Source organism: Erythrolamprus reginae, chromosome Z, assembly GCF_031021105.1.
Source record: "Erythrolamprus reginae isolate rEryReg1 chromosome Z, rEryReg1.hap1, whole genome shotgun sequence".
In the NCBI taxonomy this organism is placed as follows: Eukaryota; Metazoa; Chordata; class Lepidosauria; order Squamata; family Dipsadidae; genus Erythrolamprus; species Erythrolamprus reginae.
This window is the reverse complement of record NC_091963.1, coordinates 28,052,293-28,067,012: the sequence shown is the minus strand read 5'-3', so window position 1 is coordinate 28,067,012 and position 14,720 is coordinate 28,052,293. Positions and strand designations below refer to the sequence as shown.

Here is a 14,720-nt window from a genome sequence, read left to right as displayed (position 1 = left end):
CTTCTGCAGCACTAACCCAATGTCACTCCAAGCTCTTTGCTTCTGGGGCGCGTTGGTGAAAACGACCCCCGAGCTAGTCAGCAGAGGGAGCTCCGAAATTCTGGCTGCCTCGTCTTCTCTGAGCCGAGAGCCGTGGAAGGGAGAGAGAAAGGAAGGAAGGGGTTAAGCAAACTGAGGATGGTGGAGGAGCCTCGCTGCCTCTTTAGGGAGAGCCACCCGCTGTTCGTTTCCCCTTGCAGCCCCCTCAGCCGTCGCGCTGCAACCGAGGCCCGTGCAGCGGTGCCGGCGCTCAGCGCGAAGGTGACAATGCGGCCTCTCCAGCGCGAGCGGCAAGCTCCCGCGTGGGCAAGGGGCATCACGGTGGGCCACGCGCAGGAAGGCAGTTTCTGATGCGTTCTTTTCGCACCTCCGACGTTCTCTTCCCTACCCGCCGCCTCTTCATTTCCAGGCGGCGGCGGCAACGGCAGCCGTTGCCACGGCAGGGGGAAGATGAGTAGGGCGGCGGCGGCCGCACTTCTCCTCTGCCTACTGGGCTGCAACGTCTGGAAGGCGGTGACCAAAACCTTGGTGACACCCGCTGAAGCTCAAGGTCGGTGAGGACGGAAGGCAACTGGGGCAGGGGCCGCGGACACACTTTTGTGTGGGGCGGCGGTGAAGCGCAGCCGCCCCCTTCGGGCAGGGTCTCCGAGAACGGAGAGCATTGTACGGGGATCCGGGAGGGACTGCAGCGGCTGGCTGAAAGGAACAAAACCGATCCGAGCCACCTTTGGTTCTTGCCCGAAAAGGGGGCGGCGCCCGTTATTGCCATCCGCGCCGCCGAGAGAAGCTGGCGAAGCGGCGCCGGCGGAGCGGCTGGCTAAGGAGCAGCCTGGGGGCTTTTGTTACCGGAGTTGGGCTTTGTGCTTGCGAAACCTTTTTCCGCTTTGTTGCTCTAGGGCTCGTTCCCCGCCCCCTGCCCGCACAGGGGCTTCATTTTCACCCTGGGTTGGTTTTCTGTGCCAAAGTGTTGGATTCTCTTCCTCTAGCAGCAGAGCAGCCGCGATGCTACGGCGATGGGCATTGCCTTCATCCTCCCTCCCTACTCAATTGTTTCTCTTTAAACATTCACCTTTCCCTGATGTGTGCAGTGCGGGAGGGCCCTTTTGATTTCAACACGCTGATGCATTACAATTAAGAAAGAAGCAGGCATATTGTGTGTTGTGTTCTGGACAAGGAAAATAAGCTAAATATATATTAGATTTTGTTTCCAAGAGGCCATTTCTGGGGGGAAAATGCTTTTCCATAACCTGGTTGTATCCAGATAGAAACATAGAAGATTGACGGCAGAAAAAGATCTCACGGTCCATCTAGTCTGCCCTTCTACCATTTCTTGTATTTTATCTTAGGATGGATATATATTTATCCCAGGCATGTTTAAATTCAGTTACTGTGGATTTACTGACCACCTCTGCTGGAAGTTTGTTCCAAGCATCTACTACTCTTTCAGTAAAATAATATTTTCTCACATTACTTCTAATCTTTCCCCCAACTAACCTCAGATTGTGCCCCCTTGTTCTTACGCTCACTTTCCTACTGAAAACACTTCCCTCCTGAACCTTATTTAACCCTTTAACATATTTAAATGTTTCGATCATGTTCCCCATTTCCCTTCTGTCCTCCAGACCAGTGTTTCCTAACCTTGGCAACTTGAAGATATTTGGACTTCAACTCCCAGAATTCCCCAGCCAGCAAATGCTCCAGACTATACAGATTGGGAAACACTGCTCCAGACTATACAGATTGAGTTTATTAAGTATTTCCTGATACGTTTTATGCTTCAGACCTTCCACCATTTTTGTAGCCCGTCTTTGGACCCGTTCAATTTTATCAATATCCTTTTGTAGATGAGGTTTCCAGAACCGAACACAGTATTCCAAGTGTGGTCTCACCAGCGCTCTATACAGCGGGATCACAATCTCCCTCTTCCTGCTTGTTATACCTCTAGCTATGTAGCCAAGCATTCTACTTGCTTTCCCTACCACCTAACTGCACTGTTCACCCATTTTGAGACTGTCAGAAATCACTACCCCATAATCCTTCTCATCTGAAGTTTTTGCTAACACAGAATTGCCAATATAATACTCAGATTGATGGTTCCTTTTGCCCAAGTGCATTATTTTACATTTGGAAACATTAAACTGCAGTTTCCATTGCTTTGACCACTTATCTAGTAAAGCTAAATCATTTGCCATATTACAGACGCCTCCAGGAATATCAACCCTATTGCACACTTTAGAGTCATCGGCAAATAGGCAAACCTTCCCTTCCAAACCTTCCCCTATGTCACTCATAAAGATATTAAAAATAATAGGACCCAGAACAGACCCTTGTGGCACACCCCTTATAACAAAGCTCTGCTTAGAATACTTGCCATTAACAACAACCCTCTGATATCTAGGCTTCAGCCAACTGCAAATCCACTGAACTATCCAGGGATTAAGTCCAATCTTCACTAATTTATCTATCAGCTCTTTATGTGGAACCGTATCAAAGGCTTTGCTGAAGTCCAGATAGGCAATATCCACAGCACCACCTTCATCCAACACCTTTGTGACATAGTCAAAGAAATCAATGTGATTAGTCTGACATGATTTGCCCTCAATAAAGCCATGCTGGTTTGGGTCCAATAAGTTATTGGTTTGGGTCCAATAAGTTATCCTCTTTTTGAGTAGAGTCTCCATCATTTTAACTATACTGCCCTTGTGGATAGGCATAACACTGGCCATTATCCAATCATCAGGAACATCTGTTAAAAGGGATTGGTTAAACAAGTCAGTCAGGGAGGCAGCAATCACATATCTGAGTTCTTTAAGAACTCTGGGGTGGATGCCATCAGGACCCATTGCCTTATTTGTCTTTAATCGTTCAAGTTCTTCTAAGAGATCGGCCACTGAGATCACTGGAGCTGAATCCCTACAGCTGAAAGAGGATGTGGATTTTGTTAAAATGGAAGAGGAAATTGGCATTTAGGTTAATTCATTTGATAAAAGCCATTTTTTTCTAAATGCAAACTACTTCATTATTAACAATAAAATATCCCATTTAATAATTGGTCAAGATATTAAAATTACCTGGTGCAATTCAGTCCTTGCACTCAAATCTGGAATGAAAGTCCTGCCCTTGTTTCCACTTTTGATCTGGTTGACATTGTGGTGGTTGAGGCTCCCCTCGCTGGGATTCAAAGCAGTGCCGGCAGAAATGAAGGGAATCCCAACGAGGAGAGCCTCAGCAAAATGGCAGCATTGCAAAACCATGGAAGTTCAGAGGTGGGGTTTCTCCGGGGGGGGGGGAGGCTCAGGGAAATCCCAGCAGTGCAAAAACAGGTGCTTCGCTGACAACGGAAGTCCAGAAGTGGGGTTTTCCAGCAAGGGGAGCCTCAGCGAAATCGCAGCATTGTAAAAACATGGAAGTCCAGAGGTGGGGTTTCCCAGGGAGAGAAGCCTCGGGAATCCCAGCAGCGCAAAAGCGGGTGCTTCTCTGGCAACAGAAGTTCAGAGGTGGGGTTTCCCAGCGAGGGGAGCCTTCGGCTGGCAACGGAAGTCCGGATGCGGGGCATCGCAGCAGTGGCGGCTTGGGTTCGAAAGGTGAAAATAGTTCGGAAGAAGAGGCAAAAATATCTTAAATACTGGGTTCGTATCTCAAAAAGTTTGTATGAAGAGGTGTTCGTAAGACGAGGTATCACTGTAGTTGGTTTTATTGATGGTTCTTTATTGAATACTGCTACGAATTAATAGGAAGAAGATAACTATAGAAATGAAATAATGTTTCTTAATTGCAATTCTTACCTTAATTTTTGGGTAAAGTTGGTAACTGTCCTCTTTGAACCTCTCTATATTTTAGAATGAAACCTCTTCCAAACTATTTGATCTATTGAGGGTTATATTATTAAATCAAACTTTTATTTCTCAGTGACAACTAATTATCTGTTAGATGATGATTTCAGATTAATTGAAATCAAATTTTAGGTTCTTTAGTTTTGTAGAAAAACTCTCATGTCCATACCTGTAGCCTTTATATGATTATGGGCACCACATTTTCAGAAGATGCTGTGACTCGAGACAAGCTATTTTGTCAGAATAAAGTGGAGGAGCTTGGATTTTCAGTCTGGAGAAAGGAAAACCAAGGGGAGATACACTATCAGTGTTCAGGTACATAAAAAGGTGCTATAGGGAAGGCATTCTGGAACTAGATTTCATTGCCATGGAAACTAGGACCAGAAATAATGGGTATATATTGCAACTCCGTAACAAGATTTCCCTTAAATAAAACTAAAAATTTCTTGATGGTAGAAACTACAGGTTGTGATATGTCTGTTTCTTGAGTGTTCTTTTAGGAAGAGGCTTGGCAAACATCTTAACTGGTTTTTTCTGCACATTACTCTTACCTTCTGTGATTCTACCAGTGCAAAATAATAAAGTTCTTCAAATAATATGGATTGACAAGTAATCACAGCAGACTCATGCCCCCTGCTAGGTTTTGGAGGGAAAATATACAAGCAAAGGTCATTAACCTTTAACTGACCTCATCGGGCCCACAAAAAGAGAGGAATGACAATAGTTGCCATTACCATTTCTAAATCATGGTTTTAAATCTCTTTGGTTAAAGAATTAGTTTGAGTATCTGAGGGACTGTGCTTTTGGGATAGTACTAGATGTTGTGGGATGTGAGCTGGAAAGTATTACTATTAGCAAAACACTCCCCTGTGATTTGTAAGTTTCCTAAAATATTGAATTAGCCATGGTGGAAAGAGTTAGATGTTAGATGACATACTGACCTAGTAACACAATTCTCATGTTTATAATAAACCACTTTTCTCTCTTGTCATACCTTAAACAATATTTATTCTTTTGAACTTTCCAGTGTTCAGTTCTTGAACTTTCTATTGTCTTTAATGTAGCCATTTCCATACAAAACAGCAATAAATGTAAAGGTAATTCTTTCTCTAATAGATAAATTATTCTAGTTAAATTACTAACGCATTAGGCAAATCATTTCTATATTCATTTTTCATTGCCTATGTCTTCTTAGACAAAGAAAGATGATTTAGCTATGTTTTAACTCAGTTTCTTGGAAAAGGGAACAGATTGCAGCTACTATAAAATAGTTCGATTTATAAATCAAGGAGAGACTAAAAGAAGGATAGAGCTTTGTTCATATACCTGTATTATACGGCTATTGTATTGAGGATTGTCTCTCTCTTTTGAAAAGTTGACCTCTTTTCTGCTTTCAGCTATGTCACTCTTGAATGAGCAGCAGACATTGATTTATGCTAACTAAAGCAGTCAAATTTGTCTCAGTGGTTGAAAATCAAGACGTACTCCACAAATATCCTATCTAAGGGATACTTTTTGTATATTTTTCCTCCACGTAAGTGAATGCAAACATCAAAATAATTTAATAGCCTTGATGGATAGTTGGGGTAATGGAAACATTGAGGACACTACATTTTAGAAAGGTTATTCTATAGGAAAAATCATTTAAGATGAGAGAGATGAATATTGATGTAAGTCAAGCGTCTATTAGTTGTCAAATACATTCCTTTATAAAAATAAAATGTTCATTTTTTACATTAGTATTATAATTTATTTAATTAAATTTCAGCAAATTCTGAAATCCTGGGAAGATGATGATGATGATGATAACAATAACAATAACAATAATAATAATAATAATAATAATAATAATAATAATAATAATAATAATAATAATAATGACTTTTGCAAGTGAAGCAGACAGTGGAAGAAGAGAAGCATGCACTAGCTGACTGTGAAGGGGAGCAAAGAGTCAGCATTGTTGGAGGTCAACAATAGGAAGCTTCTCAAGCAAACTAAGGACCAGTACAGAAAAACTGTAACTCAATGCCGTATGGACAGTTGGCGGAACAAAGCATTGCATGGCCAGTTCTTGGAGAAGACTGAAGGCAAAGTGGATTAGGAAAAGATCTGGTCATGGCTTACAAGTGGAACACTCAAAAAGGAGACAGAAAGACTAATAATGACGGCACAAGAACAGGCCATTAGAACAAATGCTGTCAAAGCCAGAATTGAAAAATCAACAGACGATCCAAAGTGCAGACTCTGTAAAGAAACAGATGAAACAATCGATCACATACTCAGCTGCTGCAAAAAGATCGCACAGACTGACTACAAGCATAGACATGATGCTGTGGCACAGATGATCCACTGGAACTTGTGCCGGAACTACCATTTACCAGTGGCAAAGAACTGGAGGGATCATAAGTCCGAAAAAGTGGTTGAAAATGAACAAGCAAAACTACTGTGGACTTCCGACTTCAGACTGACCGAATTCTGAAGCATAACACACCAGACATTGTGATTGTGGAGAAAAAGAAAGTATGGATCATCGACATCACAATCCCAGGAGACAGCAGAATTGAGGAGAAGCAGCTAGAGAAATTTGTGAAATATGAAGATCAAAAAATCGAGCTGCAACGACTCTGGCATAAGCCCGTGAAAGTGGTCCCAGTGGTACTTGGCACGCTGGGCGCAGTACCAAAGGATCTCAGCAAACATTTGAAAACCATCGGAATTGACAAAATCTCCATCTGTCAATTGCAAAAGGCCGCTTTACTGGGATCGGCAAACATAATTTGCCGCTACATCACACAGTCCTAGGTGCTTGGGAAGCGCTTGACTGGTGATGAAATACGAAATCCAGCATAGTAATCTCGTTTGCTGTGTTGTACTGACATAATAATAATAGTAATAGTAGTAATAGTAATAGTAATAGATTAGATTTATTGGATTTATATGCCGCCCCTCTCCGCAGACTCGGGGCGGCTCACAACAATGGCAAAAACAGTACATAGTGACAAATCTAATATTTACCAATCTAATTACAGTTTTAGGTAGTAATAATAATAATTTATTAGATTTGTATGCTGCCCCTCTCCGAAGACTTAGGGCAGCTTTAGATCAGAACTACTGTCCCTAAATGTTTTAAGCTTCACTAATATGCAGAAGTTCCTGCCTTTTTCTTTTGCATTAGGGTTGGGATTCCTAGATTTCCAGTAAAATCCAGTAAAAATAACACGGAAAGGCAGAAAAGGAAAAATCGATGGACAATGAATCAAAACTTAGTGAAAGATAAAGAGTATAGAATAATATTAGAGAAAGAATTAAGACTATTTCATTACAAAATCTTAGGGACACCACAAAAGCTTACACAGTGGAACCTCGGTTAGTGAACATAATCGGTTCCGGAAAGCTGGTTCCAATCCGAAATGTTCACTATCCAAAATAATTTTCCCCATAAGAAATAAAGAAAATAGAAATAATTGGTTCCCAGCTCCTGTTGACTCGCTAATATATAAGTGTTACGGGTTATATAGGTATTTATTTTATGACAACAGTTATAATAAAGTACATAAAGAGTTAAATAAACAAAAACATTAAAGAAAGCATTTAAACATAAGAAAACATTTAACTAAACATAAGAAAACTTACCTTTTTGACTGCAGCGTAATGGCGTGAGTGGATGGAGGTGTGGGGCGGGAGGGGTAGAATTACTGCTTGGAGGAGGAATCCCCCTCCATGAGAACAACTGGCATTGTGAATTCTGGGGTGACTTCTCTGTCGCTTTGAGATTGAAGGAAAAAACTTGTCTACAGTCTGTTGCTTCTGCCTTTTTTGTAACACTTTATGGTAATACGACATCACATTGTTTAAGCTCCTGTTGTCTACCACACTGTTAGGGAAAGATTTTTCTATAAACAATGTGGGATATATTATTAAAATAAAGCGCTAAAATCACTAAAAAAGAAGGAAGCAGCACAATAAAGATACAGGCTGACCGACAAATGTAACTGTGTCTCGAGTGCGAATGATGATTGGTTGGAGATGCAGGGACCCGTGGGGGTGACATCCGCTGTTCACAATCCGAATTTTTTCTCACTAACCAGTCCAAATTTTAGCAAAATTTTTGGTCACTAACTGAATTGTTCACTAACTGAGGTTCCACTGTATATGCAGATTAACAGTAGCCTATACAGCAAGGAAAAACAAAAAAAAAAGAGAAGGCAACAACAACAGACACTGCAGGAAGAACTGGAAAAAGTGGAATTGGAATTACAAAAAGAGCCCCAAATCAAAACAGCAAAAGAAAAAGAGATTATAAAACACAAAATTAATTTAACTATTCAGGAAGATTTGGCACAGAAAATTAAGATGACAAAACAAAATTATTTCGAATATGCAAATAAGTCCAGTCGCTGATTGACATATAAACTGAAAAAATGAAAAGAATGATAGACTAACAACAGGATGGGGAAGGAATAATAAACATAACAGAAGAAAAGAAACAGATAATATTAATTTTTTCACAAATGTATACGCTCAAGATGATGTAACAAGACAAAATTAAAACTTATTTAGAAATAACAAACATAAAACAAATCACAGAAAGTCAAAGAGATGTTGAACAGGACAATTACAACAATAGAACTCGATATGGCATTGAAAAAAACAGAAAAGCTATTTTTTATATTTCTTATGTCCTTCCAAAAGTATTAAGCATGGCCTCCAGCTACTATAAAATACCTAATTCTGAAATAGACCAATGGCTTGACATGGTATGAGGAACTTTAAAACATAAATTATGTAAAAGATGCAGTAAGGGACATTTATAAAGTCTGAGGAGAGGGGCGGCATACAAATCCAATAAATAATAATAAAGTAAAAAATAATCCAATATGGAGCCTTCAGTTGTATAATTGAATGTAAAGGTCCACTTTTAAAAAAAAGTGCCATGCAGATAAAAGAGGGGGAAAGGTTTTGATTGCGTGGTCTCGAGAAACATCTTGATTTTAAAAATTTCTCCACTACAGTAACCCTGGAGAGATACGGTATTTTTATCCTGTTTCATTGATAGCTAATTGGCCCATGATGAGCTTACCAAGAAAATAAAGCAAAATGAAGGAAGATCATTTCTTCTGTAAGGTAGAGAGAGATAGCTATTTGAAGGTTCAGATATTGTGAAATGAAGAGCGATAGGAACTATTGAAGAGTTATGTGCCATTTAACTTCTCTTGTTCCAATTCCTGCTCTTTCAAGTATAATGGAGGATGTTTCCAATTATCTGCATGGAAGTATAGTTCAACTGCCAATTTCTGTCCATCATCTCAGTCAGAAGCTTATTCTAGGCTAATATTGCAAGGAAATGTTATAGTGCTTTTAAATAAAAAATGAAATGGAATAAATATATATAAAATGGCAAGAAATAGCACCCTTTAACAGGCTGCGGTACAATAATGCACTTCTTTTGCCTGTGCCTTGGCAATACTAATTTAAACTAAATGGCAAATTGTTCCACGTAGAAGAGCTGATTTCAAGTAAATTACTGGATAAGTAGTCCCAACTGAATGCACTCTCTAGGAGTTAGTTCAATTTCCAGAATTCTCATCAATGAGAATTGGAGAACGCTGGAAATTGGTTGGTACATTGGGAGGACAGACAGATTGAATGAAGCTATGCAGAAGTATGTAAAAAAAAAATCTGGTATAGAGAACAACCATTGAGTTTTCAACTGCTTGCTAAAATTACTATTCAGACATAACCATACTATATTATTTATATTTGTATGCCGCCCCCTCCAAGAATGACTCAAGGCGACTAATGAGAATGACTCCTTGCTTCATAATGGCATTGAGCTGCATAATAATACTTTTTCTCAAAAAGAGGAATGCTCTCAATAGCTCATGCTGAACAGATCTTGAAATAAAGAATATTTTTCAGATGTTTAAATGATATGGCAGAGAAGTATGATCTGTTAAATAGGGGGAAAGTGATTAGGGCTTTTGTAAGCCCCCAGGTGTAGAACTAAGCAATTTTGGCTTTGTAAATAATAAATACAATATTTTTGTATTTATACAAAAGAATGTGTCTTTTGGAAAATGCCATTTATACAGATTTTTTTTAAAAGAACATTATTAAGATGTGTTCTTAGATTGTAATACAGGGGTCATAAATTAAAAGCAAGCAAATTATTAAGGTTATTTAAGCTAAATATAACTAAATGTATGTGTATAAGCAATATTTTAAGGCAAGCCTTTGGCTGAGCAAAATGTATAATAGCTGCAAACAAAAGTATGTATAATTTAAAAATCTGTTTACAGGATCCAGTTTTGCATTAAAAACAAAAACAAAACTAATTCTTAAATTTCCAGAACCTTTTGGGGGAAATGCTAATTGTTCATTGGAAAGGGGAAAACATACATGCTACAAATCAAATGCAAATAACTGTTGCTATAAACCAGGCAAACTTGGCTCTTCTATGACTTGTGGACTTCAACTCCCAGAATTCCTGAGCCAATCACGCTAGCTCAGGAATTCTGGGAATGAAGTCCACGTATCACAGAAGAGCCAACTTTGCCTACCCCTGCTATAAACTCTAGTTTTAATGCATTTTTAAAAACTGTTCTCTGGTGACAAGTGGGGACTCACTAGAAGAAAATAGAATATTCAACCATTTTAATTAAGTGGTTTAAGCTTTTTTTCTTTAAGGCTCAGCCTATTTAAAACTTAAAAGCTAAACATATTATTACTTGTTTGTCAATGAAAATCCTGGAAAAAATATTGCCTTTTATTGTTTCATTCTATAATATAACAATAATGGAAGTTCTTATTAGTTTCAGGCTGGGAATGTGGGCTTGTAATATATATCTTCCCAGTTTGAAATCTTACTAAATTAAGTAGCCCAAATATGATATCTATGAACAGCTGTCAAACTATAATTATTGATAATCTAAATCAATAATTATATTTTGAGAGTTGTTCATAGATATAATCTAGGAAAGGAAAGGAAGGGAAGGGACTACAGCTATAGCTCTGGAATATGGGACTGACTTTCCCAACATCAGCAAACCACTGTCAAATAAGCTTCAATTATTTTTACCTTTACCTACCTTTAACAATTTTGTTACAATTAAACAACCTTTAAAGATTTTGTTATGATTAAATAAGCATTTATGATTTTCTTATAATTAAATTAAATATAATATAAATTCTTATTATAATTAAATTAAATAAGCATCTATAATTTTGTTATGTTAAATAGGTGCATTTAAAATTAATAAAATGGAAGCTCTCTGATCATTATTGTACAAATGTGTTTATATATTTTTTTTAATCATTAGTGGTCTGGGGATTTAAAATTATGAATTAAGGTCTGTGGGATTTAAAATTATAAATTTGGTGGTCCACAGGATTTATGACCTTGGTGATCCCTGAGATCAAAAAAGGTTGGGGACCCCTACCTTAGATCATAGAAGGGAAATGTATACCTGTGCTAAATATTGATTCCTAAAGCCCAATCTAACATAGACCATAATTAGAAATGATGTGAAATATAGTCAAATGACATATAGGCCTTACTTTGGTTTAGTATTCATAGTGACATTCTGGCACTACAAAATACCATTCACAGACAAAGTTAAAACTAATAGTGTTGAGACCTGAAATGTATTTAAATATAAGTAGCTCTGGTTGTTTTTCTGAGCACTGAGCTTGCTAATTTGGTTGTAAATGTTTCATCACCATTTGAGGAGACATTGTCAGTGCGTAGCTGAAGTAGTAGCCGAACAAACAACACCCACACTAATTTGTATCATATAAAAAAGTATTTAAAGGCCAGTGCTCTGACCGACAAGCACAATTCAAAGTGCGCTGGTGATGTCTCCTCGAATGGTAACAAAATGTTTGCAACCAAATTGCCAAGCTCAGAGTTCAGACCAATAGCCCAGTGTGTTGAGACCATCTTTTCTCTCTTGCTATTTTTGCTATTTCCCCCTTGTTTTCCAACTCATTTAGATGGCTAGAAAATTCATTCATCAGATTTATTAGAATCTCAAGCTTTCAATCTACGTGGCCTTCGGCTTATCCTGAGGCTGTTTCTTAGTAGAATTCTGCATCATTTGTTTTGGATTGTTGCCTATCATGAGGAATAGTGATGGGATAATGTGCAAAGTGAATACAAATACAAAGTGAGCCGGGGTGGCGCAGCAGGTAGAGTGCTGTACTGCAGGCCACTGAAGCTGACTTGTAGATCTGAAGGTCAGCAGTTCAAATCTCATCACCGGCTCAAGGTTGACTCAGCCTTCCATCCTTACAAGGTGGGTAAAATGAGGACCCGGATTGTGGGGGCAATAGCCTAGCTCAGTTAAAAAAGTGCTATTGCTAACATGTTGTAAGCCGCCCTGAGTCTAAGGAGAAGGGCGGCATAAAAAATCAAATAAATAAATAAACAAACAAATAAATAAATAAATCTCTGAATAGCATCAACCTCATAGTGCCATCTACATGCATTGGACTAAAAGTTATAAAATCCCCCTCAGCAGGGGACTCTGGAGTTACAAAGTGACTAAACAAGGCAATGAGGACTATCTACTGTATACATTCCAGATCGCCACGTTTTCTGGCTTGGTGGCTTGGCAGGGATGAGGAGAGGGAATAATACCCTGTGGGTGACAGGTGGATATGCATAAGTGTGTACAGTTCTTTTAAATTAATTAATTAATTGATTGATTTGATTTTTATGCCGCCCTTATCCTTAGACTCAGGGCGGCTTACAACATGTTAGCAATAGCACTTTTTTTAACAGAGCTAGGCTATTGCCCCCATAATCCGGGTCCTCATTTTACCCACCTCGGAAGGATGGAAGGCTGAGTCAACCTTGAGCCGGTGATGAGATTTGAACCACTGACCTTCAGATCTACAAGTCAGCTTCAGTGGCCTGCAGTACAGCACTCTACCTGCTGCACCACCCCGGCTTCCTAAATCAGTAGCAGATGAGCACAACCAGACACTCCTTATGCAAAAGAGTTTAGCACTTATTTGCAAGTGGACGCCACTCTTGGAAGAGTGGTTTTGCAGATGATCATGTGCCCGCCAGCTTGCATGACTCAGTCCCAAACAGGCCATGGGCCACTGTTGGGAATCCCTGTTTTAGATTATCTATCTTGAAGAGTAACACTGTAGCAGGGACATTACTGGACTGAATAAAAGCTATATTTAATGTAAGTTGCTTTGGATAAATAATGCAAAAGGTGCAGTCTTTAAATAACATTCCTCAGTTTAGTGATATCCAGATGAAGTAACTGAAATCCTTATTGGAAGCCTTTATGGAGATTGCACTCAAGTGTATCTGTAGGGCATCAAGTTGGAGGCAACTGTTTTGAAAGGATCATAAAATTGTTTTTATGATCAGATGGTAATCAAATGATAGAATGAAGATAATGTTTAGATATGTGTTGCAGTGACCGATGATGATACAACACTTAACCTATGCTTACTATAATCATTCTGAGATAAATCACTTTTTTTAACCATTAATCCTTAACTAGGTAAAAGAAAATCTTGGGGCTTGGAAATTTTGCAGATATGCTTTAATGCTTTTGCATATTCTCCGTACTGAGAGAGCGGGTCCAGCAGTCACATGGGTTGCTCGCTGTCCAATCCATCGAGGACCGAGCCTAGTCTTTAAAAAGCCTGCTGGATCTGCCCCTTCCCCAGAAATCGCTCGGTCCTGTGATACAGCAGGACATGTGGTGGCTCTTTCCTCTCGCAAAACACCTTCCCCTTGTCTTTTTTCTATCAGATAAGTAAAATTCATTATTGCCTTTTACTTTAGAGCTTGCCTTGGTTGCGCGCCGGCTTTACTGGGCTCGGCGCCGAGGGAGAAGCTGCGGAGCTGCTCCTGCGTTTTTTTTTGCAAACGCCCTGCTTGTGCTGCTGCCAGATTGTATTTACTAGTAAATCTAGTCGGCCAGGAGGTTTACCGGCAAGTTAAGGATTGATTTAAAAAGGGAAAAAAGGGCTCTTTTTCCTCCTGCGGTGTGGGACTGTTAGCAAGCTTCCCTTGATTATCCCCCAGACTTTAGACTCTCCTCCGTTTTAAAAATCTTGGAGCGGTTTATTTTGGTGCGAAGACCCTCAGCGCCCAGTAATTGTTGGCCCTTGCGGATCGCCCACACGCGTCCCATCTGGCGCCAGTAAGTCCACTGCTTGGCCCTGGAGTAAGCTTTGAGTCCCTCAGGCCTTTTCTCCCTGGCTAGGCCTCCAAACCAGTGTGCCTTGGTTTACTTTTTGATTGTTAGCGAGGACTGCCCTTCTGCACTCCCTGGAACGAACTCTGGTACCGACCAGATTGACTGTGAGTTGCAGACGCTCCTGGGCCTAAGGGCAGGGCCCCCTTCCTCTTGGAAACGCCCTAGAAGCTTCTCCCATCAGATTTTGGCTCAAGTCTTGTCCCTGTAATTTGTTCAGGCCATGACTGAACAAATTACAGGGATTGTATTAGCTTTTTTGGTTGCGTCCGCAAACTGCTGTCTTATGTATAAATTATCATCCACTAAGACTCCAAGGTTCCTTTCAGAGTTACTGGTTTTTAACCAGGTTTTGCCTAATCTATACTTGTACCTTTGGTTTTACCTGCCCAGGTGTAAAACCTTTCTTTTCTCCACATTAAATTTCACGTTGTTGGATAGGGCCCATTGTTCAAATGTATCAAAGTCTTTTTGGATTCTGAGTTTATCTTCTGGGATGTTGTCTATTCCTGCTAGCTTAGCATCACCTGCAAATGTGATGGGTTCCCCTTCTATTCCCTCATCTAAGTCATTTATGAAGATATTGAAGAGTAGAGAGCCTAATGTTGTAGCTAATAATCCT

At 39.7% G+C, this 14,720-nt stretch overlaps 1 protein-coding gene across 1 annotated transcript in view; it reads left to right on the top strand.

The window, feature by feature from the left end:
• The first annotated feature begins 466 nt into the window (after nucleotides 1-466).
• The window catches only part of FAM171A1 (family with sequence similarity 171 member A1), a 91,979-nt gene continuing 77,725 nt past the window's right edge, over nucleotides 467-14,720 (top strand). Inside the window, exon 1 of the mRNA XM_070727087.1 lies at nucleotides 467-589. Within this exon, the coding sequence (XP_070583188.1) occupies nucleotides 490-589 (100 nt within the window). The 5' untranslated portion in view covers nucleotides 467-489. The remainder of the gene's footprint in view (nucleotides 590-14,720) is intronic.